Source organism: Asterias rubens, chromosome 9 (assembly GCF_902459465.1).
Source record: "Asterias rubens chromosome 9, eAstRub1.3, whole genome shotgun sequence".
Taxonomy (NCBI): Eukaryota; Metazoa; Echinodermata; class Asteroidea; order Forcipulatida; family Asteriidae; genus Asterias; species Asterias rubens.
In genome coordinates this window covers 5456379-5482927 of record NC_047070.1, presented here as the reverse complement: position 1 = coordinate 5482927, position 26549 = coordinate 5456379, and the positions used below count along the sequence as shown (strand labels likewise).

General features: G+C 38.6%; 1 protein-coding gene and 1 non-coding gene across 2 annotated transcripts; one reads left to right on the top strand and one right to left on the bottom strand.

Annotated features, from left to right (window-relative positions):
• Positions 1–1372: 1372 nt before the first annotated feature.
• On the bottom strand, positions 1373–22571 carry LOC117295113 (sushi, von Willebrand factor type A, EGF and pentraxin domain-containing protein 1-like). Its single transcript, XM_033777680.1, has 10 exons — positions 22426–22571; positions 15464–15589; positions 13576–13720; positions 11454–11644; positions 10719–10884; positions 9708–9796; positions 8110–8242; positions 5933–6119; positions 5342–5449; positions 1373–2121 (listed from the first exon to the last, which is right to left on the bottom strand). The coding sequence occupies exons 1-10, from the start codon at positions 22478–22480 to the stop codon at positions 1945–1947; spliced, it is 1377 nt and encodes a 458-aa protein (XP_033633571.1). The 5' UTR covers positions 22481–22571; the 3' UTR covers positions 1373–1944.
• On the top strand, positions 16770–16962 carry LOC117295191. The gene has a single exon (XR_004519655.1). It is a non-coding gene; the product is annotated as a U2 spliceosomal RNA (small nuclear RNA).
• Positions 22572–26549: the final 3978 nt, after the last annotated feature.

Genomic DNA, 26549 nt, shown 5'->3' with positions numbered 1-26549 from the left:
AAAAAAACCAACAAACTTGCACACAAAAACCTGACATCGATCACAAAAAATAGTCATCAGGAATTCTGTTCAAATATTTACATACGTCATCCATCAAAAACGTATTGCAAGACTTATAAAATGGTCTATTGCTATTCAGTTAAACTAAATCAGCTGTTTATTTGATGATAATAATTAGTGTTTTAAAAACCAGATCCGAAGAAAAAAATAGTATTATTTTAAGTTGCTTTCCAGAGTCAAGCAGAACAAAAATATCACATTAATTCGGGTTGGATTTGAACCCCTGACACTGCACTCTAGAGCACTCCTGAACCGATCGGTGGCAAAAAGCCAGCTTGATTTATGTATGAGATCAAGAGAAGACCTCTCATTGGCTGAGAGTTGTACGCAGTGCGTACATGTTTCCATGGTTTGACTGGTCGAGGCAAACGGTGTCTATGGATTTAACTGCATCGGGGGTTAAAGGCAGTGGACACTATTGGTAATTACTCAAATTAGCATAAAAACTTACTTGGTAACGAGCAACATTAGATTTTGATAGTGTAAAACATTGTGAGAAACGGCTCCGTCTCAAGTTATGCAGGTTTCGAGAAAGAGGTAATTTTCCACAAATGGAGAGATGTTGATATTATAACTAAAAAACATTGTGAGAAACGGCTCCCTCTCAAGTAACATAGTTTTTGAAAAAGAGGTAATTTTCCACGAATTTGATTTCAAGACCTCAGAAGTAGATTTTGAGGTCTCAAAATCAAGCATCTAAAAGCTCACAACTTCAGGAGTAAAGTGTTTTTTTCTTCCATAATTATTTCGCAAATTCGACAGTTTGTTATTTTGTGCAAATGTTGAGATACACCAAGTGAGAAGACTGGTCTTTGACATTTACCAAAAGTGTCAAGTATCTTTAAAGTACTGGAGTCAAAGGATGGTCTAGAAAAACAGATCCCTAGTACCCAGCTCTGGGGACTATTTCATGACCCTTCTATCCACAGAATGCCCTTATGACGCCCCGTAAAGTGCGTAGTTCTACGGACCAGGGCAGGGCCTCAGTGCAGATTCAGTAAGTACATGTGTATAGCACAGCGACTGGTGATGAACTCAAGATACTGATGATGGATTGAGACATGTGGTGTATCTGTCATCATGCTTGACTTTAACGCCGATGTTGGGGATAAGAATCAAAGCCATGAAAAAGACCTTAGTATCGATACCTTCACAGTTGACCACTTTGGAAGGCACTGTGTCTCTGCACAACTGTCGGTTATAAGAACCAAGGCCCATTTTCATACAGCTGTCTTTAAAAGCAGAAAAAGGAATTAAGCGCAACAAAATTTTGCTAACCAGAATATGGTTACTAGCCAAACTACCATACACCTGTATGTCACATGTACAGCTTGTGACTGGTATCCTGCTCATTTCTGCTTAGCATAAAATGTTAAGCAATATATTCTGCCGAAGCAGCTGTATGAGATTTGGGACCATCAAACCGTGATGTCATCAGAAATGGTGTCTACTTGGCCCTGAGATATTAGTTACATTGGGTGCGTTCGATTAGCTTCCCTGTGTCGATCCTGCGGTGCTCATTCAGGTGAGCCCCTGAAAAGAGCTATTCAACCAATCACTCACCCTCGCGTGGTGATGTCGTGCACCTGGGGCCAGCCCCCAAGTGACCCACTCCACAAGCAGGGCACTTGGGGCTGACCCGGGCGAGCCACTGGAATGACATCAAAGCTATTCGAACGTACTGGGCGCAGACTGAGGTCAACCATGGGAAGCTAAATGAAGGCACCCAATGTATTTTTGCTACCACTGTACTATCAACACAGATGACTATGGTTGCTACATGTAATTAAGATTAACATTCATACATTAACAACTCAGTAAAAACCTGCCTTAATTTGACGAGCCGAAATACAGCCAAACCCTCCGATGGAAACTTCTAGCCCTCTACAGTCCTGCGTAGACTGGTGCTCCATCCTTTTGCGATCTAAGTAGCTCGTCTTCTTCGGCCCTGACAGTCTGCGGTCGTCGACGGTGCTGTAATACGCAGACCGCTGTCACCATGGCAACCAGGATGGCCAGTCCGAGAACAACAAAAAATGACGCCTCTGGACGACATTTATCCTTGGTGGAGACAAAATAAAAGTCTGTGAGTTATCTTGAGTTGTGTCTGTAAAAACAGGCAGTTTGAGCACAATTTAATGCACTTAAATGCAAATAGGTAAATTTGTTTGTACGGGGATTGTCAAAGGACTGTATGAACAATGGTGGCCCAATTTTAAAACAGCTGCCAATTAAAAAAAGCAGGATGCCGGCACCACAACATTTTCAGATTTGGTGTTAATTTCTTAATGTTTTTACGGTTTCAAATGGTACAGATTGAACTACGAAAAAACGTTTTATCATTGCGGACTGAGTGTATGTAAGCAAAATTTGAGATTTAATAAAAAAAAATCAGAATTTGGGTAAAAAAAATGATTCACATGATACAGAACGGACTACTGAAGACATTTTATCAGTGTGGACTGGGTTAATAAGAAAAGTTTTGAATATTATTGAAAATTTTGTTTTGGCTAGAAATATATAAAATCTGCTATGTCGGCGGCATGGTCAAATTTTCAGAATTGGGGTAAAAAATGTATTGGTGGTTTGATGGTTCGAAATGATACAAAGCTGTCTACTGAGAAATGTTATCAGTGTGGGCTTGGTACATACGCAAAATTGTTAACATTTACTGAGAATTTTTGAGTTTGTTTTTTTCGTCCAAAATAAAGAATCTGCCATGCCGACATGCTTCAAATTTTCAGCATTGGGGTCGAAGATTTTCTGGTGATTTTATGGTTCCCAATGATACAGAACTGACTACTGAAGACATTTTATTAGTGTGCAAGGGGTATACAACCAAAAATTTTGAGTTTGGATTTTTGGTAAAAAAATAAAATATGCCATGCCGGCATGGTAAAATTTTCAGATTTGGGGTCAAACAGTTTACTGTGATGTTATGGTTCCAAACGAGACAGATTTGACTACTGAAGAGATTTTATCAGTGCGGAATAGGTATACAACCAACATTTTCAGGTTTATTGAGAATTTTGTGAGTTTGGATTTTTGGTCCAAAATAAAAAAAAATTCCCATGTCATTCATGACATGCACTTAGCTTGTAAACAAAATGGCGAACGTGTTCCTTCGACCAAGGGCGTTTAGTTTACTGCAAGGCAGTTTTGCACAGGGACGGACACAACTGCAAATGCAAATGTGTCCGGGCGGACACAATTACATAATGCAGCAGCGTCCGGGCAGACACGATTGCATATGCAAAACCGTCCGGTGGACATTATTGCATAGCAATAGTGTCCTCCGGATAGTATTGCATAGAGGACATACATGCATGCGACACGGGCATGGTCAAGATTTCAGATTTGGGGTGAACAATTTTCTTGTCATTTTTAGGTCCCAAATGGTATAGAACGAACTACTGAAGACATTGCACCCAGCAGGGTGGATATGTGCGCATTACAAGTCTTATTATTATTATTATTATTAACCAAAATTGGGAGATTTGCTGAGAGTTTTGTGAGTTTGGATTTTTGGTCCAAAATAAAACAAATCTGCCATGGCCGGTGTCAGATGCAGTTGTGTCCGCCATGCCATACTGGATATTTGGATTTTTGGTCCAAAATGAAAAAAATCTGCCATGCCGCCATGGTAAAAATTTCAGATTTTGGGTCAAACATTTTCTGTTGATTTTATGGTCCCAAATAATATAGAACAGACTACTGAAGACATTTTATCAGGGCGGAAGGGGTATACAACAAAAATTTTTGATTCATAGAGAAGTTTGCGAGTTTGGATTTGTGGTCCAAAATGAAAAAAATCTACTATGCCGGCATGGTAAAAATTTCAGATTTGGGGTCAAGAATTTTCTGGTGATTTTTATGGTTCCAAATGAGACAGAATGGACCACTGAAGACATTTCATCAGTACGGAAGGGGTATACAACAACACCATTCGATTAATTGAGAATTTTTTCTGAGTTTGGAATTTTGGTCCAAATTGAAAAAAATCTGCCATGCCGCCATGGTAAAAATTTCAGATTTTGGGTCAAACATTTTCAGTTGATTTTATGGTCCCAAATAATATAGAACAGACTACTGAAGACATTTTATCAGGGCGGAAGGGGTATACGACAAAAATTGTTGATTCATAGAGAATTTTGCGAGTTTGGATTTGTGGTCCAAAATGAAAAAAATCTACCATGCCGGCATGGTCAAAATTTCAGATTTGGGGTCAAGAATTTTCTGGTGATTTTATGGTTCCAAATGAGACAGAACGGACCACTGAAGACATTTCATCAGTACGGAAGGGGTATACAACAACAACATTCGATTAATTGAGAATTTTTTCTGAGTTTGGAATTTTGGTCCAAATTGAAAAAAATCTGCCATGCCGGCATGGTCAAAATTTCAGATTTTGGGTCAAACATTTTCTGGTGATTTTATGGCCCCAAATGATATAGAACAGACTACTGAAGACATTTTATCGATGCGAAAGGGGTATACAACCAACATTTTTGATTTATAGAGAATTTTGCAAGTTTGGATTTGTGGTCCAAAATGAAAAAAATCTACCATGCCGGCATGGTCAAAATTTCAGATTTGGGGGTCAAAAAGTTTCTGGTGATTTTATGGTCCTAATTTATATAGAGCGGACTACTGAAGACATTTCATCAGTGCGGAAGGGGTATACAACCAAAATTTTTGATTTATAGAGATTTTTGCGAGTTTGGATTTTTGGTCCAAAATGACAAAAATCTGCCATGCCGGCATGGTCAAAATTTCAGATTTGGGGTCAAACATTTTCTGGTGATTTTATGGTCCCAAATGATATAGAACAGACTACTGAAGAGATTTCATTACTGCGGAAGGGGTATACAACCAAAATTTTGAGATTTTCTGAGAATTTTGTGAGTTTGGATTTTGGTCAACATTAAAAAAATCTGCCATGTCGGCAGGTCAAAATTTCACATTTGGGGACAACAAATTTCTGGTGATTTTATGGTCCCAAATGATACAGAACGAACTACTGAAGATTTGTTATTAGTGCGGAAGGGGTATACAACCAACATTTTCAGATTCATTGAGCATTTTGTGAGTTTGGATTTTTTGCAAAAAAGAAAATATGCCATAACCCCAAGTTTGAGGTTTATTGAGAATTTTGTAAACTTGAGTTTGTGATCCCAATGCGAAAAAATCTATGATGCCGGCATCACAAAATGTTGAGATTCCAGGTAAAAAAATGTGAGGTAACTTTTTCCAAAGCCATCCTGTTAAATTGATGCCTTACCTCTGGTGTTTTGTAGAAGAGCGCAGTGCAGTAGATGTACTGCGGTTGAAGGCTTCCTCTAGGGCAATATGCATCTTCAGGACACTTTAGTGGCTTGCAATACTTGCACTGAAAAGGAAAACCAAGGCAAATTAAAGTTAAAAAGCAGTTCTACCTGGTTCTATCTGGTTCAAAATTGAGAACCGGACCCATGCGTCCACTCATTATAACTTACATGTACTTGGTTACGAGCACTGGAGAGCTGTTGATACATGGAGTATAAAAGAATGTGAGAAACGGCTCCCTCTGAGGTAACATATTTTTTGAAGAGGAGGTAATTTCTTACTCAAATAATAAAAGGCTACAGGTCTGACTGAAGTCTTTTAATTCTTTATTTCGGGCATCTGAAAGCACACAAGGTTGTGTTTTTCTTTCATTATATTCTCTTGTAACTTCGATGACCAACTGAGTCCAAGTTTTCACAGGTTTGTTTTTTTATGCATATGTGGAGATACACCAATCAAGAAAACTTGTCTTTGGCAACTAACAAAGGTGTGGAGTGCCTGTAAAATAACTCTTTCTGTGACCAGAAAAGAAGTTTGTTCAACTCACCGGACAGTAAAATCCCTCCGGGCAAATGATGCATGAGGACATACCACTATTAGTCTGGTACCATCCCGATGAGCATTCCTTGCATATACCTCTACTCCCTTCCTGTCTGTATTTACCAGACTCGCACGGAGTACAGTTACTAGCTTTGGTATGGATGGCCTCATGACCTGCTGGGCAGCTGGCACAACTGAACAAGGAAAACAAAAGACAATAATAAGAACAAAGAACAATAACAGAGTAACTAGTAAGTGACCAGGGAGGGGTTGATTTCACAAAGAGTCAAGGATTAGTCCTAACTTGGGACTAGTCGTATGAGATATTGAAAACTTAAGGCTAGTCCTAAGTAAGGACGATTAACTCGAGATAAGACTAAACTCATCTCTTTGTGAAATCCACCCGAGGGCCATATTTATTTAAACATGTAAGCAGTCGTTTTGTGCTTATGGAGCATCCCTTACAGTTGCTCTCTAATTTCTATTTCATAAAACTGTTTACCGTAAGCAAGGATAAATGTCGGCTAACCCGTAGTTACCACATGAGTGACGTAACAAAGTAAATCCATGGTTTATTTCACAGAACTCTGGAAAGTACAGAGTATACAGTGCTAACACACATCGGTGTATTTTGGTAAAACCAAAACGAATATTCTGTATCCCAAATTTAACATCTATTAAATCCATGGTGAACGTGCATGCGTGCCTAGAAATTTCTGCTAACTTGAGAAATCATTGTGAAATACGTTCATGCTTATGCACATTTTTCTGCTACAGAAAGTACAATAACTTTGCCTACCGATAAACAGGTTTATGAAGTTGGGCCCTGAAATTGTTGTTAAATATCTAACTCCCAGTGGAGTAACCATCAAGGAATATGGGGCAGAGGAACCCCTTGTCCCCACTACCCCCCGAAACTTTTGAGATGCTCCCTAAAATATGAAGACTGACGTTCAACCTCTAACACATTTCATCTATAATTACAAAAGCGGTATTGTCTAAGTTTGGAAATTTGCAACACGTTTTATCAAATTTGTTTTCCTATTTTGTTGTCATCTTTTTAATTGGGGGCTGTTCAGTTTCTAGCTGCTAGGGTTTCCTGTTTTTTAACTGGTGTATTCCATAGTGGAGTTTTAATGTATAAGAGGATTCCCACAACACCCTGTGCATTTTTAGAGTATCTTTTAATGGTTTATCAAATCTATATTTCTTTTTATTGTCTTATTTGATTTAATGTACCTACATGTACCCCGTGGTGGTGCAATTTTATGTCTTTTATCTGCGCATTTTTTTTCAATATTTTTACTTTGTAATGCCTTATTATTCAACTTTGTGCTGCCAGTTGATTTTTAATGAAAAATGAATGAATTGATGAATGATCAGACCCGGCTTTCTGTTCCTAGAACTAACCGGAAAGCTGGGGATAGCTCATTCTCCATGGCTGCTCCGCGCCTATGGAACGAGCTTCCCGCCGGTCTCTGAGAGTCGATCTCGTTGCCCATCTTCAAAAGCCTCCTCAAGACATTTCTGTTTCCCCACCTATCCTAGTTTGTTTGTTTTTCTTTTTGTCCTAGTCTCATGGAAAGCGCTCTGTTCTCTGTAGAGCGCTATATAAATGCTTTGTATTATTATTATTATTATTATTATTATTATTATTATAATGATATATTATTATTATTATTATTATTATTATTATAATGATATATTATTATTATTATTATTATTATTATTATAATGAATTATTATTATTATAATGACTGTGCCCCTCAGCTTCGATTCGGGCATAGTCATGGTTTTGATATCACTTAGGGCCTAGAACTTTAACCGTGGCACGGTTGGCTTGTGCGTAAAGCGCTCGCCTCTCACCAAGGTGACCCCGGTTCGATTCCCGGTCGGGGCCATATGTGAGTTGAGTTGTGCGTTGGTTCTCTGCTGTGCCACGAGGGTTTTCCAGACTATCCGGTTTTCCTCCCTCAGGAAAAAATCAAACACTTTCGATCTTGGCTGTGCTCCGTGGTCATAATGGGTTGATGTGGCTGGCAGCTGAATGCGCCCTTCCATGCATGCATCTCGAACACGTTGTAGCCGGGTCCTTCGCAATTCAGCTCTTAGCTGCGAGTAAGGATGATTAGCCCCCCTAATTATTATAATGATTATATCAGTCACTATTTCTATAATAGCTACCTGGAGCATCCGTGCTTGCTGCAATGGCTCCCAACTTCACAGTTTAGACAGTTCCGACTCCCTGACAGACCCTGAAACATTCCTGGCTCACATAACGTGCAGTTAGTCGTCTTAGAAGTATTTGAAAATGAACCTATACGAGAAAAGTCCACAATGAAAAAATACATCAAAAAGGTATTGATACTACAGTAGATATTGAGAAACTGTTCCTTTCTGTTGGCAAGCCTAAACCCTTATCACATTGCAGAGCCTATTCTTAGGGGATCTTTTTTGAAATATCTGAATCACAAAACCCAGTGTGACTCTTTGGTTCCCCTCAAAGGATTTGAGTACTTTTTGCAATGCAAAAGACAATGTCCACAGATTCACATTAAACTTACACCGTTTGAAGATAATTATGATAAGTGTAAAGCTCACCTTAAAATATTACTAACCGAGGTGCTGTAGTTTTTGAGAAATGGGTAAAACGATGTCACCAAATATTTTGTCTTCAAAGACGAAAAGTATTTTTTGTGACTTTTTTTAACTCATCTCTCAAAAATTACAGCACCTGAGCAAGTAATATTTTAAGGGGAGCTTTCTACCATGATAATTTTCATGTGTGAGTTTAATGTTAATCTGTATAACTTGTTTTTAGTGGCCTACAAAAAGTACATAGACCCTTTAAAAACAATTTCAATGGGAATTTTTTGTTTAAAGAGAAGGTCAATATATAGCAGTCACTCTTAAAGGAACACGCTGCCTTGGATCGGACGAGTTGGTCTATAAAAAGCATTTGTAACCCTAGTTTATAAAATGCATATGGTTGGAAAGATGTTTTAAAAGTAGAATACAATGATCCACACAAATTTGCCTCGAAAATGCGTGGTTTTCCTTATACTGTGCGAACTACCACGGTCGGCCATTTATGGGAGTCAAAAATTTGACCCCCATAAATGTCCGACCGTGTTAGTTGACGAGGTAAAAGGAAAACCGTGCAATTTCGAGGCATGTTAGTGTGGATCATTGTATTCTACTTTAACAATATCCTTCTAATCATATGCATTTTATCAAAAATGGTTACAAACGCTTTTCAAAGACCAAGTCGACCGATCCAAGGCAGCGTGTTCCTTTAAATTTAAAAGCAATAACAAACTTAGGTTAGAAGCCTACAGCAGCTTTTGATAGTATAAAGCATTTTGAGAAACCTTTCACTTTGAGGTATTGTGGCTGTATAAAGAAAAGAGTTGTTGTGCCCCCAGAATTTGAATCTCAGATTGTGTATTTCTACAAGGAATTATTCTTCCTGTGTGACGTATTTGCACTGAATTTTTGGCAAAATCTCAAAAAATTAGACCACAGTTTTATGGTGTGTATCTGAGTCATAATATGTACAAGAATCAAAGAGTCAATAATCTATGATGTATTTTTCTGGCAGGGATCCCAGGAGGAACTTGGACAAAGTGAGGCAGAGTGCCAACTCAATTACAAGTATGTAAGGGGATGTCCAAGGGACATGGGGACTTGGTTTGTCAATCTCTTGCTTTGCAGGCTCAGGGAGGCACAGAGCTCTACTGGCCCCCATGGCCTCCAACTCTGTACTCTGCTTCGTGACTCACCTGGCATGCAGAAACCACATTCCTTGCTTCCTGTCTTATTAGCAAAGGAACCAGGTAAACATTCGTTACACTTTGAACTGCCGAATTTACTGTAACCAAGAAAAGTAACAAAAAACACCTCAAAATGGGTTAAAAACCCGTAAGTACTTGATCGGTAAAAAATAAATAATCTAGTAAGTTTAGGTAATTGAAGTGATGAGTTCTGAGACCCAATTATGTAGCACCTTATAAGAGTTGACAAGGTACGTTTGTTAAACACAAATATAACAAAACACACCCTAGATGGGTAAAAAAAAAACAATTACAGGATTACTAACAATACATAACCAAGGATTTTTAACCTAGAAAATAACCTTATAACATTTATACCAGAGCATATTCAGGCATGATATTTGGTCCATTGGAATAAAAATAGGAACATTTTATGACACATTGTAGGCTTTAAAGCCATTGGACACTTTCGGTAAACAGTATTGTCCAAAGGCCCACACTTCGTGTATCACAATTTATATATAAAATTTCTGCACGTTTCGCCGTGTCATGACATGTGTTTACTATAATCCGTAATTATCGTCGTCGCTATTCTGTTCCGAAAGTGTATAATGGCTTTACTAGACTTTCCCCCATACTTTTTAAATTATAACATTTTCAAAGGGCAAAAATAAAACAGAAATCAGACTAAATCAGAGAGAATACCTTGCCTCATTAAAGTCATGGTGTAAGTAAAATAGGAAAATAAAATGGTTCCAGGATAAGGTTCAACAAAGCAAAAAAAAAACAACAACAACAACTGAATTAATAGAGTACAAAAATATAAGATATTTTTGAAAAGTAACAAAACCAGGGATCGATTTCACAAAGATAGTCCTAACTTAGGACTAATCCTGGGACTCTTTAGGATTATAACTTAAAGCTATAATCCTAAGTTAAGACGAGAAACTCATCCAAACTCAAGATAAGACTAGTCTTAACTCTTTGTGAAGGAGGAAAAATTCAAACTGTGACTCTTACGATGTTGCTGTGCCCTCATCACAAGGATGACACTCGGCGGAATCTTCAGCATGCTGATAATGCCCTGGCTGGCACCTGGTGCAGTTGATGGCAGCGCTGATATTGGAAAAAGTTCCTGCAAGACACTTTGAACATTTGGAGAGCCTCGTAGTGTTTGCAAACTGACCTGAAACAGAACCAGAAAGTTTAAATTCTCTCATTAAAAAAAAAAAAGAAAAAAAATCACACTTTTCAGTCTTAATATAGCACACAAAAGGTACTTATGTGCTTGAACAAGCAGAAACATTTTAGGACAGGTCAGGCCTTGAGCGCTTGTTCTTGAAAGGCCACAGAAACTTCCCTCTGGCAAGGGGGCACTTCTATGAGGGAAATGTAAACTTGTATTGGAACTTGGCCTGGGGCCGATTTCACAAAGCAATCAAATTCATCGCAAGACAAATTGTCAGTATCACCATAGTGATTTGTATTGTGACATCACGTTTTACTTAGCAACTACGATTCATTTGCAGTAACGATCAATCTTAGATCTTTGTGAAATCGGCCCCAGGGGCACCGCAACAATTGCAGTGGGTGATGTGGGTTATTTTGAGGTCTGATAAGAATGAAGAAAGAAGAAATAAGAAGAAGAAAAACAAAGACAGGACAAAAAGGAATAAGACAGAAGAATACAAAAAATAACAAAATGCAAGAAGAAAGAAGACAAGAGAAGAAGAAGAAGCACAGCATAAATCTCACCCTCTTGACAAGGCAGGCACTTCTTCTGAGCAGTGTCATTCTGGTAGTGACCCTTCGGACATTCTAAGCAGGTTGATGAGCCAGTCACATTGGCAAAGGTACCAGGCTTGCATGGCCCACAGGTACGGGAGCCAGACATGTTGGCAAAGTGACCCAAGCTGCAATTCTGACACAACTCGCTGCCTTCCACGCTGCATGATAACGATATGAAAAAATATATATAAATCAAACATAACCTATCAATAGATGGAAATTTGCATCAGGGATAAAGAATGTCAATTTTGGTTTTTGACATGTACTGAGTTTACAGTGCTAACACACATAAGTGTACAATGGGTAAAACTCAAATGAATATAACCAATCAAATAAAGAATTTTAAAATTTATAATCTTTTTCCCGCTCAGATTGTTTGTGATTTTAGGGCGTGCAGTAAAAACACCAAAAATAGGCCGTTACATTTTGCAGCAGTTACATTACTTTACTTTATTACAAATTTAATTTTGCTTTTTAAAAATTTAAAGGTGTTGTGGCGCACTCACCAGCCACTTCACAAAATAATAATAAAATAATAATAACTTCAGAATAATAATTTCAAAGTAATAATAACTTCACATTAATAATAATAAAAACACCAGGGTATAAACCCCTTCTCTTGGGGATAAGTGTAACTTTCTTTCTAAAAAAACATGAATTACTCATATACATGGGGAAAAGAGAATGATCAAGAGGTATAGGGTTTTACGACCCCAAATGAAGGACAGAGCAATAATGGTTTAGTGTCTTACTACAGGACTCCATTACTAAGACTGAGACTCAAACCCAAACAGAAAAACCAGAGCTTGAGTCCAGTGTGCTTGACCGCTCGGCCACGACACACTGCAAATACATCCCCTCCAAAGGTAAAGGTCCAGTGTGCTTGACCGCTCGGCCACGACACACTGCAAATACATCCCCTCCAAAGGTAAAGGTCCAGTGTGCTTGACCGCTCGGCCACGACACACTGCAAATACATCCCCTACAAAGGTCAAACCCAAACAGAAAAACCAGAGCTCGAGTCCAGTGTGCTTGACCGCTCGGCCACGACACACTGCAAATACATCCCCTCCAAAGGTAAAGGTCCAGTGTGCTTGACCGCTCGGCCACGACACACTGCAAATACATCCCCTCCAAAGGTAAAGGTCCAGTGTGCTTGACCGCTCGGCCACGACACACTGCAAATACATCCCCTCCAAAGGTCAAACCCAAACAGAAAAACCAGAGCTTGAGTCCAGTGTGCTTGACCGCTCGGCCACGACACACTGCAAATACATCCCCTCAAAAGGTCAACACCAAACAGAAAAACCAGAGCTCGAGTCCAGTGTGCTTGACCGCTCGGCCACGACACACTGCAAATACATCCCCTCCAAAGGTAAAGGTCCAGTGTGCTTGACCGCTCGGCCACGACACACTGCAAATACATCCCCTCCAAAGGTAAAGGTCCAGTGTGCTTGACCGCTCGGCCACGACACACTGCAAATACATCCCCTCCAAAGGTCAAACCCAAACAGAAAAACCAGAGCTTGAGTCCAGTGTGCTTGACCGCTCGGCCACGACACACTGCAAATACATCCCCTCCAAAGGTCAAACCCAAACAGAAAAACCAGAGCTTGAGTCCAGTGTGCTTGACCGCTCGGCCACGACACACTGCAAATACATCCCCTCCAAAGGTCAAACCCAAACAGAAAAACCAGAGCTTGAGTCCAGTGTGCTTGACCACTCGGCCACGACACATAGCAAATACATCCCCTCCAAAGGTCAAACCCATACCTTGAGTCCAGTGTGCTTGACCGCTCGGCCACGACACACTGCAAATACATCCCCTCCAAAGGTCAAACCCAAACAGAAAAACCAGAGCTTGAGTCCAGTGTGCTTGACCGCTCGGCCACGACACACTGCAAATACATCCCCTCCAAAGGTAAAGTACAGGTGTAGAATTAATCACCAACGAGTTTCCACATTGAAACTTAAAAGTGTTCTTATTTTTAATAATTACCCATCCTGTATATTGTCTTAAAGTGGTTCTTATTTATCCAACAGTTTATGACAAAAATACTTACTCTGTGATAAGACAAAAAATACTTACTCTGTGAATTCCCCGACAGGACAAGGACGACACACTGTTTGTCCTGGAGACGGTTGGTAAGATCCTTTTGTACAATTAACGCATTTGTTTTGACTGCATTCGCCAGGAAACTGCGCCGCTGCGCAGCACAAACAGTCTTTTGAATCTGAAAGACAAACAATAAGAATTGACGTCAGACCAAAATACATGGTGCAATGCACTACTTTCATGTTTCACACTGATTGAATGACACTGCATAAAACTTATGTCAAGGTAAATTTTGACACAACACAAAGTTTTGACTGAAAGTTGGCATTGTGGAGATGATCACATGTGAGAGTAATTGCTGACCCAAAAAGTCTGAAACAGGGATCCAGGGGTCGATTTCACAAAGAGTTAGGACTCGTCTTATCTCGAGTAACTCGTCCTAACTTAGGATTAATCTTAAGGTCTGCATGCTACAGTGCAGGGTTGGGACTCATCCTAAGTCCTAAGATTAGTCTTAAGTTAGGAAGAGTTTTGTGAAATCGACGGCTGGTATGTAAGGAGGAATGTTGAAATGATAGCAAAAGATACAATTATAGACATTTCAACCCCTTTGATTAGGCTACTCCTTGAGCTAAAGATTCCAAGGAGCTTTTGGTAACAGTATTCTCAACACTTTTTGTTGACCAGGCAGACTTTAAAAAGTCTAAATTCAGATATTTAAGTCTGAATATTCTCATCCATTTGATAAAAACCAAAATGAAAATGGAAACACAAAAAGTGGTAAAGGAACATGTTGCCTTGGATCGGTCGAGTTGGTCTTTGAAAAGCATTTGTAACCGTTTGTTATAAAATGCCTTGATTAGAAAGATTTCTTAAGTAGAATATAATGATCCACACAAGTATCACTCAAAGTTGCGTGGTTTTCCTTTTACTGTACCTCGTCGACAAACACGGTCGGCCATTTATGGGAGTCAAATTTTTGACTTGTGAAATGTTTAATACACTTTCATAGTGGAATCAGCTAATGTCAACAATGATTGGTTTTGTTCCTTGCACACTGAAATTATCATCGGCCAAACTTATCAGGGTGAATTTCAGCACCGTTTTGCTTGAATGTCATGAAAATTCCAGAATGGACTAAAAAACACTCCTCATGCAGAAATGTACGACCAATAGGCCTAACTGAAGAATGACAGTGTTGTGGGTAAAACAAATTCACACTGGAACAGTATCAAATACGATGACATTTTACACTGTTTTAACATGAGGTTAAAGGAACACGTTGCCGTGGATCGGTCGAGTTGGTCTTTGAAAAGCATTTGTAACCGTTTGTTATAAAATGCATTGGTTAGAAAGATGTTTCAAAAGTAGAATACAATGATCCTAAAAAGGACTTCAAGCCTGAAGTTTCAGGCTTGAAGTCCTTTTTAGGCATCTGAAAGCACCTAAATTTGTGCAACAAGAGTGTTTTTTTCTGTCATTATTCTCCTGCAACTTTGATGACCAATCGAGTCAACATTTTCACAGATTTGCGAGCTTGATTTGAATAATATCTGGCACAATGACTCGCTTAGTTACAATGCACCTCTTACATTCAAATTCCTCAGACTATCAAGACAGTTGCGACGCCACGTGATTAGGGGCACGCTTTTGCGTAACACCCATTACGAACACCCGTACAAAAATCTGAATGGATGTGTATGGCACAATGATACCAGGTGTTGCTCATCCTGGAGGTTGCTATTCAAAAGCTTGTCCCTAATCACGTGGCGTAGCAACTGTCTCGATAGTCTGAGGAATTCAATGTAATCAGTGCATTGTAACCATCAAATCATTGTATCAGACATTATTCAAATCTAACTAGCAATATGGCTTATTACCAAAGGTGTCCAGTGCCTTTAACCCAAGTCCTTTATCTTACCTGAATCTGGTATCGTTCCAGGAATACAGGGTTCACAGGTCTCATTGTTAAAGTTCATGCAGTTTGGCTGGTTCACCGCTTTATTTGGCCATAAGTTCAGCCACAGTGAGGCTTGGACAACAAGTGCTGAAAAAAAAAATAATAATAATAAAATTAATAAAAAAAAAAATTGGTCAAAATAAAAACAATTAAATAAAAAAAAACAAAGAAGAAAATCTTTGCATTCGTTTCAAAAAAGGTTTCATTGGCTCATAGAGCTGTCCTTACTCTATGATCTGCTCAAATCATCAGAAAGGGGCACTTTTATTTATGTAAATGTATGAGGAAAATGGCAATTTGTATCATAAAATAGGAACTTTTCAAAGTGCAACCCAACAAAAGTAGGCAATTGCTGTGGGTGCCAGGGGTTATTTTGAGACCTGTTGTAAATGTAAGTTACCTAGGATTCACTTATATGAATGAAATGTGCTAGTTTTGCTCTTCTTGCCTTTTTTGGGGGTGCTTTTTTCCCCCCTTTTTTCGGGGAGGGGGGGTGGGGGTGGACACACAGTGTTGGCTGATGGGTTGTACAACAATCCTGTGTACTAAAGTACTGTACTTTGCACTGTACACCAAGTGTCCCAATGTGTACACGTATACACTGTACAGTGGGTACTGCATGTACAGGGGTAGGGTATTCACATTCATTGTGGCCTATGGGTTCAGTAGTCACTGTACAGTACATGTGGTGCAATATTCACTGTACAGTACATGGGGCGCAATATTCACTGTACAGTACATGGGGTGCAATATTCACTGTTCAGTACATGGGGTGCAATATTCACTGTTCAGTACATGGGGTTCAATATTCACTGTTCAGTACATGGTACGGGTCCAATGTATTCACCAGCTATCAATAGTCCTTGACAAGAGGAAGAAAATTACACCTCCAAGGCAGTGTGCTCTGTAACACTGCACAATCCACATGGTGTAATCCATGTGACCGTTGTCTGGATTAGCATAGTAAATAGTACGCACCTGCGCAGTAACCATTTATAACCTTCTACTGTAGAGCAAGTATGCTTCGACTGACCGAATACTAATTTCCTATGATTTTACACACAAAATGCTTATTTTGAGGAAATTAAAAACTTGTTTTCAAATCTTAAAAGTACATTATGTGCTGTTTTTGATGGGCTCACTTTAAAGTGAGTTTAAAAACATCGTACTAGGTTAATTATTAACTGAAAATTATTGGAAGTTTTACAACTGTGAGTAGAAGGAACAATGTTTCGATACCCTTGGATTGACGAGACAATTATTTGGTATCGCTTCTCGGCCTTTTGGCTAAGATCATGTGTAGTATCTGTTCTTTTCAGCTTAATATCTGAAACGCTGCTCATTGAGCAGCCAGTATATTAAACTGATTTTTGGATCTGGGCCATGGAATAGGGGCTTGCCTCGTCCTGGCCACGGGTTGGCCTGGTATTGCACTACCTCCAGGAATCGGCCCACTCCCCTCAAGGGGAAAATAATCAAATCAAACAATAGATTAAATATCTGTCACACTTTTACTGTGAATATCCAAACATTAATTCTCAAACAGTGGCCCCACTTGCTGGCCAGGGCTAGTTAGAGCAATAGCACAACATTGGTAAACAGTATTGTCACAAGGCCCACACTTTGTGTATCACAACTTAGGCCTATAAATTAACAAACCTGTGAAAATTTAGGCTCAATCAGTCTTTGGAGTCGAGAGAAAATAACGGGAAAACCCACCCTTGTTTCCGCACGTTTCACCGTGTCATGACATGTGTTTAAAATAAATCTGATCAATAATATCGATATCGAGAAATGAATTGTTTTAATGTTTTCTCTAAAAGTAATGCATTTCATGTAATAACATTTCAAGGGAAGTTTTTCACCATTACCTTCTGTAAACCCTGCAAGTTATTTGTAAATCTGTGAACTTTAATTTTTTTTGTTCTGTTCAGAAAGTGTTCAATGGCTTTAAAACACCCAAGGGCAACATATGAGGAAATTGTAAAATTCTATCAGGGGCACCTAGGCAATGACCAAAGTGCATGGAGTTTTTTGGAGGCAATCGCCTTCGTTGACTCCATGAAGTATCAGGCCTGACACTGCTCAGCACTTAAAAAACACTGATTGTTCATATTGCTTGCAAATCACATACATTGTAGTCACACGTAACGCTAGTGCACACTGATCGTTGAAAAGAAACTACACTTTACAGACCATTGCAAAAGCTGACAGAGCGAAATGAGAATGCTACATGTACAGTAATGCACTCAACTGGGATTGCTGGATATCACGCAGTTGCTAAAAAATTAAAGGGCAAACCCTGTATCCTATCCTATAGCCTAGGCCTAACTTATTTCTTTTTCCCCTTTTTCTTTGGGGGGGGGGTACCCAGTGTCTGTTGATTTTGTTCATTAATGGAGAATCAGTTTACCTTTAAATAAATAAAAGCTTAACAATTGTGCATTAAGTCTTGTTGTTAGATCCTTTTGTTGGATGGTCATTGCATCACACACTGTGTGTATTTGCTGCATGCCAACAGTTTTTGCTACTCCCATTTTCAAAACTGGCAAACCTGTAAAATTCATCAAAAATACCCATTTCATCGTTGAAAGCATTTCTTTAGACAGGAAAATAAATTTTAATTTTGAGAAGAGCTATAATTGTCCAGTTGTTGTAGAAATACTAGCTCAATGCAACTTAGAAATAATAGTAGTATAATAACAAATTGTTATAGTCCCCTTTGTATAACACCCAAGCAGATCCTTGCCATTTGTTTAGCGGATTGTCCGTCATGTGATAGCAAATAAAAGTACCATTGCACGCTGAGTCACTCGCCGTGCTTTTTCGTTCCATCCGAAAAGTACCATTGCACGCTGGCACGCTGCCAGCGTGCAATGGTACTTTTCGGATGGAACGAAAAAGCTAAGTAAAAACATCACTGCGTGCGCGTGTCTTTAGTAACGCAGCAGGTGTTACTGCAATAAGGCATAGTAAAATTACTAGCATTCGGCTTCTACAGTTGAAATTGTTTGTTTTGAAAGTTGTTTCTTTCAATCAAAATGACAAAGTTCTACTTGGGTGTTATATAAAACAAATAATGAATGTTTTTCATTCGTGCAATGGTGCGAATATGTTCATTCGTTGAAAGCTGGAATGTTCCATTCAACTCGGCTCCGCCTCGTTGAATAGAACATTCAATCTTTCAACTCATGAACATATTCGCACCATTGCACTCATAAACATTCATTATGTGTATAATAGTGCATTTCATACTCCGTCTCAATGGACTTAATAGTGCCCCGTGGTCATTTGGCCAATAACATTCCTTCAATCTTTCTCTACTCCCTGATGGCGAGTAGATAGAGTGACCTGTTTATGGGCAACCGTAGTGCTCCAAAGACTTGTTCATACACAAATGATCAATCTCTACCCTCCATTTAATACATGCACCCCTTGGTAAACAGAAGCAATTATAGTCAGGGATAGTGAAGTAACTTGCTCTGAGGACACAAATGCCATGAACGGGATTCGAACACACACTCTGATGACACAATCACCAGAAGTTTGAATTCATTCTCTTAAACCACTCAGCCATGACGCCCCACAGGCGTGTTTTCTTGTTGTTTGTGGGTTCAAAAGGTTTTTGTTTTCTTTTTTATATTTCTACTCCAGGACACGCGTCTGGGAACTATTCTTCGTAGTTCCCAGACGCATGTCCATGTTTTGTATACAAAGCACAGATCGGGTACTTTTTCTTTCCGAACGTGTGAGATAATTCTCCACGTTTGTCCTGGGAAAAAAATACGTGCACGGTCGGGGACAATCGGCATTTGTGGTGTAGTGGTAAAACGGAGTAGTTGGGGACTGAATTACGGTAAGAATTTATCATTTTTAACAATTTTTGAGATTGCAGAGTGGATTCTCTGTCGCCCCCTGTGCCAATGAGAGTTCAAAGGACAGATAGAGCCTAATTTTGGTACAAAAAAAAAGAAAAAAAAGAGATTTCGTTGACAAAATTAAAACTTTATAAAACTTTGTCTTGAGAGTTGTACATGTACGTATATGAGGTTACGGGAGTTGATAGCGAAACGAAACCGCATACTTCTAGGAGTAGCATTAAGGATGCCCAAAATATTAGATGCCTAAGAAGGTTCAAGGGGAGCCTAATAGTTTCTAGAAGTAGGTTGGCCCCATTACATTAGAATAGAATTGAGATACAGCTAGGCCATGTCTATCATTGTTGGAATGGAAGGAAAAGCGGTGTGTTGTGATAATACTTACGAAGGACTTGTACAAGTCTACACTCATGTTTATTCATATGCTAGTAAGCCCAGTGTATGTCACACAACCAGTTCTAAAGTTACTCAATAAACCATTGTGTTTCAACTTATAACATGTTTCCAATGACTTGTATTAGTCCTTCGTAAGTATTATCACACGGTGTAAGCAACATTGTTTTTGGGGTGTCGGTACAGAACAACAACAAAAAGTTCACAGATTTATAAATAATTTACAGAGTTTACAGAAGGTAATGGTGAAAGACTTCTCTTGAAATATTGTTCCATGATGCTTTACTTTTTGAGAAAACATTAAAACAATATCAATTCTCGATAGCGAGAATTACTGATTTATTTTAGACACACTGGGTTCTCCCGTTATTTTCTCCCAAATTTTTACAGATTTGTTATTTGATTGTGATATACGAAGTGTGGGATTTGGACAATACTGTTTACCGAGAGTGTATAATGGCTTTAAGGAGCACTTAACTCACGCTCTGGTGTAACTAATCAGCAGAGCGTGGGTGCGAGTCCCACTGTGACACTGTGTCCTTAGCTTAGCAAGCCTTACCCCAGTTGCCAAAGGATTAGTCTGGGTACACGTGTGTCCATGGTGTGTCTATAAATTGCCATTGGCATAGTTGCGATTTATAACGTAACTCTCATCCCGACGGCCATCAGGTCGAAGGGGTCCTACTATTTGCCGCCAACTCGCCGTCAACTCACTTGCGCCGTCAACTCGCTGTCAACTCCACCAATATATACTTAAAATCCACAAAAGAAGCATAAAACTGTAAAGTTCAGCTCAAAGAGAATTCGCATAAGTTTTAGGTCATATTTCTCGTGAGTTTTTTTCTCGTGAATAAATTATCTCGAAGCAGCAAAACTGTCGGCCGCCATCTTGCTTTTTCACATTGATTAGTCTTTGGCCCAATATGTCAATGATTGGTAGGCCTGGGCGAATTATTCAAATATCCGGTTAATGGCGAACAGGTTTTCCTATCCGTAACCGCGAATGCCTTTTTTTTCTTAACCGGATATCCGCATAGGGCGCGAATATCTAATTTATAAACCGGATAGTTCTGTAATTACAACCAAGTAACCGGATATTCTTTAATATCCGAATATCCGCGGACGTCGGGCGACAACTGAATGTTTTGTCTGAATTCTTATGAAACTTCTATTAAGACAGCATAAAACAGCATAAATTAATTATTTAATTATGCTCACCTCCGTGAAGAGCTAAAACAATGACATTTCTGACGTAGTTTGTTCAAAGATTTCGAAAGTTTTCCTTTACGTAGAGTCAATCACGATCAATAAGCAAATCGCCATCTTTAAATTAGATCCGGTTATTTTTATGAATGAACCGAGTGACACTGTCTAAAACTAATATCAATCCGCCCAAAAGATCTCATTCACAAACGAACAGCGCCCTGAGGGCCCTCTAGCGGCAACAAAAATATTTTTAAAATTTTTTTTTAATTTTTTTTTTAATAGGGCCCTCTAACGGCGAAAAAAACTATTCGAATATCCGCTTAATTTTGGATAGTTGGCCAGCGAAATCCGAATATCAAAATTTCACTGTTCGCCCAGCACTAGTACTTTTTTTTATCAACACAAAGTTGTTTTTGTGAATGAATTTTTACCGAAAACCATGAGAAATATGTAGTTTAGCCCAGACTTAACACTTCCGCGCCCCTTTTATAGATTTTTCATGTAAATTTAATGAGTTGACGGCACGAAAATGAGTTGACGGCGAGTTGACGGCAAGTCGTTCTCTCGAGCGGCAAATGACAATCTGGTCCAACATGTACAATTTTGATAGTTGCGATAACGTAACCCTATCGCAACTACCCTTAAGACAGCTAAGCACAGGTAAGTTTTTGTCTTTTTTCTTCAAAATATTTCCTCAATGGTTTTTGAGTGTTATCATTCAATTTATTCAAAGGATTCATGAGACATTGAGGATCAAGCTCGTGTTCTTAGAATCTGTGTCATGATTTTCAAAAGTGGTAAAAATAGGGCAAATCTGGTGACTAGCTGTCGAAATTCTACGTGTTGGACCAGGTTGTCGTTTTTGCTTAAGAGAACCTGGCGGCGGTCGGGAGGAGGGTTACGTTATCGAAACTAGCAATCCCCCATTGGCAGTGCTTTTATCTTCAATTATGAAGGCTGCAGAAGAAAGTAAGAAGAAGAACAATGTTCCCTTTTTTTTCCCCCAGTGCCTCTCGACCATTTTAAAAGTTAAAACCACTTTTGCGGCAGATGTAATTTAAGGCATGTATGGACTATGGTCTACCATGGAGGTAGAACAAGGTTTTTATAAGATGACATGACACCATTCGAGGGTTAATAATTAGGTTTGGTTTGGTAACTTTGTCTGTTCACACCCATTTCAAAACAGTGCACTCATACATGTATCGATATAGTGTCCGCCAAACCTGCGAAAAGACCAGTCGGTATCAATCATTGCGACAGACCTTATCTACCCTATCGATCTGCCGGGCAGTGTGAACAACTAGACCAGGCAATCTTCTTCCGGTACTGTGTGTGTGTGACTCGTGAGACTGAGCTGACTGACTGAGGTCGTGAGGAGAGAAACAATGTTTCAAACTTTTTGCGAAGGAAGTTTGGAGAATAAAGTTGGAAAAGGCAACTTACCTTGAATAAGGGAGGACACAAAAATGAACCACAGCAACTGAGTAGATCGAGCCATATTCTTCCCGAAACCAAAAACGGTAGTTTCGTTGTGGATTTACACGTAACTTGTCATTTTGGGGGTTCCATCTGTGACTACTACACGGCCGTTGTTGACATGTTATGATTGCCAAGAGTATCACATGATACCAGGCTGAAGTGAGCACCAAATTTGGGCCCAACACCAAATTGGGTGATGGCAAAAAAATTTGGTGCTGGCACCAAATTTCAATAAAACTGTCAACGACCGTCATTACCCGTCGAAGACAGTGCAGAAGGATTGTACACGCGTAAGGTATGGGTAGATTCAAAGCCAAGAGTTCCATCTTAATTGGGCAATGTTATTAGTTTTTATTTCATAAATCTGTTCCTCATACCCCTGGCTATATCAGATTAGCGCCCCAGTGTTTGAAGTCTGCTAATTAGCTTAGCCCAATTAATTTAGTCCATGAAGAATATACGAATTTTTGTACTGTAATGCGCTGTATGCGTAAGGTATTGGCAAATAAAAAGGCAAGAGTTCCATCTTAATTGGAAAATACTATTAGTTTTATTTCATAAATCTGTTCCTTATACCTTTGGCTATGTCAGATTAGCGCCCCATTGGTTAATGTTTTCTAATGAGCTCAGCCCAATTAATCCAATTAGAGAAGAAATTGCGAATTTCGTACTGTAATTATACGCTATTATGCCTAATACATGCGTGGGGTATAGGCAACAACTAAACAAACGAATTCCGTCTAAGTTGGAAAATATTAATATTATTTATCTCATAAATTTGTTCCACATACACATGGCTAAATCACATTAGCACCTCGACGTTTTAACTCACCGAATTAGCTCAGCCCAATTAAATTAATCAAGAGAATCATTCACGAATTTCTTACTATACGTTGTATGATATACTAAACACACGCGTAAGGTATGGGCAAATACAAAGCCAAGAGTTCCATCTTAATCGGACAATATTATTAATTTTTATTTCATAAATCTATTCCTTATACCTCTGGCTATATCAGACTAGCGCCCCAAGTTGTTAAGTCTGCTAATTAGCTCAGCCCAATTAATTTAATAAGGGAAGAACATAGAGTTTTTCTACTTTATACGCTGTACATGCTATACAAAGAATAAGCGTAAGGTATGGGCAATTACAAAGCCAAGAGTTCCATCTTAATTGGAAAATATTATTAATTTTTATTTCATAAATATGTTTCTCATACCCCTGACTATATAAGCACAGCGCCCCAATGTGTTAAGTCTTCTAATTAGCTCAGCCGAATCAATTTAATAAGGGAAGAATTTACGAGTTTTGTACTGTATACGCAGTATATACTTAGATAACAAGCGCGTAAGGTATGGGTTATTACAAAGCCAAGAGTTCCATCTTAATTGGAAAATATTAATAATTTTTATTTCATACATCTATTCCTTATACCTCTGGCTATGTCAGACTAGCGCCCCAACTTGTTAAGTCTGCTAATTAGCTCAGCCCAATTAATTTAATAAGGGAAGAATATACGATTTTTTTGTACTTCATACGCTGTACATGCTATACAAAGAATAAGCGTAAGGTATGGGTAATTACAAAGCCAAGAGTTCCATCTTAATTGGAAAATATTAATAATTTAGGCGCTAATTTCATATAGCCAGCGGTATGTGGAACAGATTTATGAAATAAAAATTATTAATATTTTCCAATTAACATGGAACTCTTGGCTTTGTAATTGCCCATACCTTATGCGCTTGTTGTCTAAGTATCAGCGTATAAAGTACCAAAAATCGTAAATTCTTCCCCGATTAATTTAATTGGGCTGAGCTAATTAGCAGACTTAACACATTGGGGCGCAGGGCTTATATAGCCAGGGGTATGTAGAACAGATTTATGAAATAAAAATGAACGATATTTTCGAATTAAGATGGAACTCTTGCCTTTGTATTTGCCGATACCTTACGCGCTTGTATATAAGTATAGCGTTTAAAGTACAACAATTCGTAAAATCTTCCCTGATTAATTTAGTTGGGCTGAGCTAATTAGCAGACTTAACACTATAGGGCGCTGGGCTTATATAGCCAGGGATATGAGGAAAACATTTATGAAATAAAAATTGAAAATATTTCCCAATTAAGATGGAAGTCTTGGCTTTGTATATGCCCGTACCGATACGCTTGTTCTTTGCATAGCATATATACAGCGTATAAAGTACAAAAACTCGTATATTCTTCCCTTATTAAATTAATTGGGCTGAGCTAATTAGCAGACTTATCAAGTTGGGGCGCTAGTCTGATATAGCCAGGGGTATGAGGAATAGATTTATGAAATAAAAATTAATAACATTTTCCAATTAAGATGGAACTCTTGGCTTTGTAGTTGCCCATACCATACGCTTGTTCTTTGTATAGCATAATGTACAGCGTATAAAGTACAAAAACTCGTAAATTCTTCCCTTATTAAATTAATTGGGCTGAGCTAATTAGCAGACTTATCAAGTTGGGGCGCTAGTCTGATATAGCCAGGGGTATGAGGAATAGATTTATGAAATAAAAATTAATAACATTTTCCAATTAAGATGGAACTCTTGGCTTTGTAGTTGCCCATACCATACGCTTGTTCTTTGTATAGCATAATGTACAGCGTATAAAGTACAAAAACTCGTAAATTCTTCCCTTATTAAATTAATTGGGCTGAGCTAATTAGCTGACTCCTCAAGTTGGGGCGCTAGTCTGATATAGCCAGGGGTATGAGGAATGGATTTATGAAATAAAAATTAATAATATTTTCCAATTAAGATGGAACTCTTGGCTTTGTAGTTGCCGAAACCTCACGCTAGTTCTTAGTATAGCATATACAGCGTATAAAGTACCAAAATTCGAAAATTCTTCCTTAATTAAATTAATTGGGCTGAGTTAATAAGCAGACTTAACAAGTTGGGGCGCTGATCTGACATAGCCAGGGATATGAGGAATAGATTTATGAAATAAAAATTAATAATATTTTCCAATTAAGATGGAACTCTTGGCTTTCTAATTGCCCATACCTTACGCTTGTTCTTTGTGTATTATAGCATATATAATGTACAGCGTATAAAGTACAAAAACTCGTAAATTCTTCCCGTATTAAATTAATTGGGCTGAGCTAATTAGCAGACTTATCAAGTTAGGGCGCTAGTCTGATATAGCCAGGGATATGAGGAATAGATTTATGAAATAAAAATTAATAATATTTTCCAATTAAGATGGAACTCTTGGCTTTGTAGTTGCCCATACCTTACGCTTGTTCTTTGTATAGCATAATGTACAGCGTATAAAGTACAAAAACTCGTAAATTCTTCCCTTATTAAATTAATTGGGCTGAGCTAATTAGCAGACTCTTCAAGTTGGGGCGCTAGTCTGATATAGCCAGGGGTATGAGGAATAGATTTATGAAGTAAAAATTAATAATATTTTCCAATTAAGATGGAACTCTTGGCTTTCTAATTGCCCATACCTTACGCTTGTTCATGTATAGCGTAATGTACAACGTATAAAGTACAAAAACTCGTAAATTCTTCCCTTATTAAATTAATTGGGCTGAGTTAATAAGCAGACTTAACAAGTTGGGGCGCTGATCTGATATAGCCAGGGATATGAAGAATAGATTTATGAAATAAAAATTAATAATATTTACAAACTGAATGCCTTCAACGTAATCCGATCTCCATATGAAAACTTCATCATTTCATTTCATTTCATTCAGGAGGTATAGTGTATACATAATTCTATCACAATACAAGGTTTTCAGATATTGGCAATTAAATATAATCTCTCTCACCATTTTTAATACATACATGTATCAGTATAAACCACAAGGGAAACTGACTGGGAACAATTTGAAATGACTTTTGGGGTTGTACAAAGACTTGACTAGAGTGGGAATCGAACCAATGACCTCCGGATTAATGTGCTAGACAAAGTTATTGACAAAATATGGACACTGCCAACATTGGCCTGGATAGCTCAGTTGGCAGAGTGCCGGCACGTTAATCCGGAGGTTCGAATCACACTCCAGTCAACCCCAAAAATCACTTTTAATACAGTTAACATTTCAGGTA

Bases quoted from the DNA above. Each gene is read 5' to 3' on its own strand.
- LOC117295113 (XM_033777680.1), bottom strand. From the start codon at position 22,480: ATGGCTCGATCTACTCAGTTGCTGTGGTTCATTTTTGTGTCCTCCCTT. The intron at 15,590-22,425 runs GTAAGTTGCCTT...TTTTTTTTTCAG, and splicing joins TGTGTCCTCCCTTATTCAAG to CACTTGTTGTCCAAGCCTCA. The intron at 2,122-5,341 runs GTAAGGCATCAA...GTCTCCACCAAG, and splicing joins TCTTCTACAAAACACCAGAG to GATAAATGTCGTCCAGAGGC.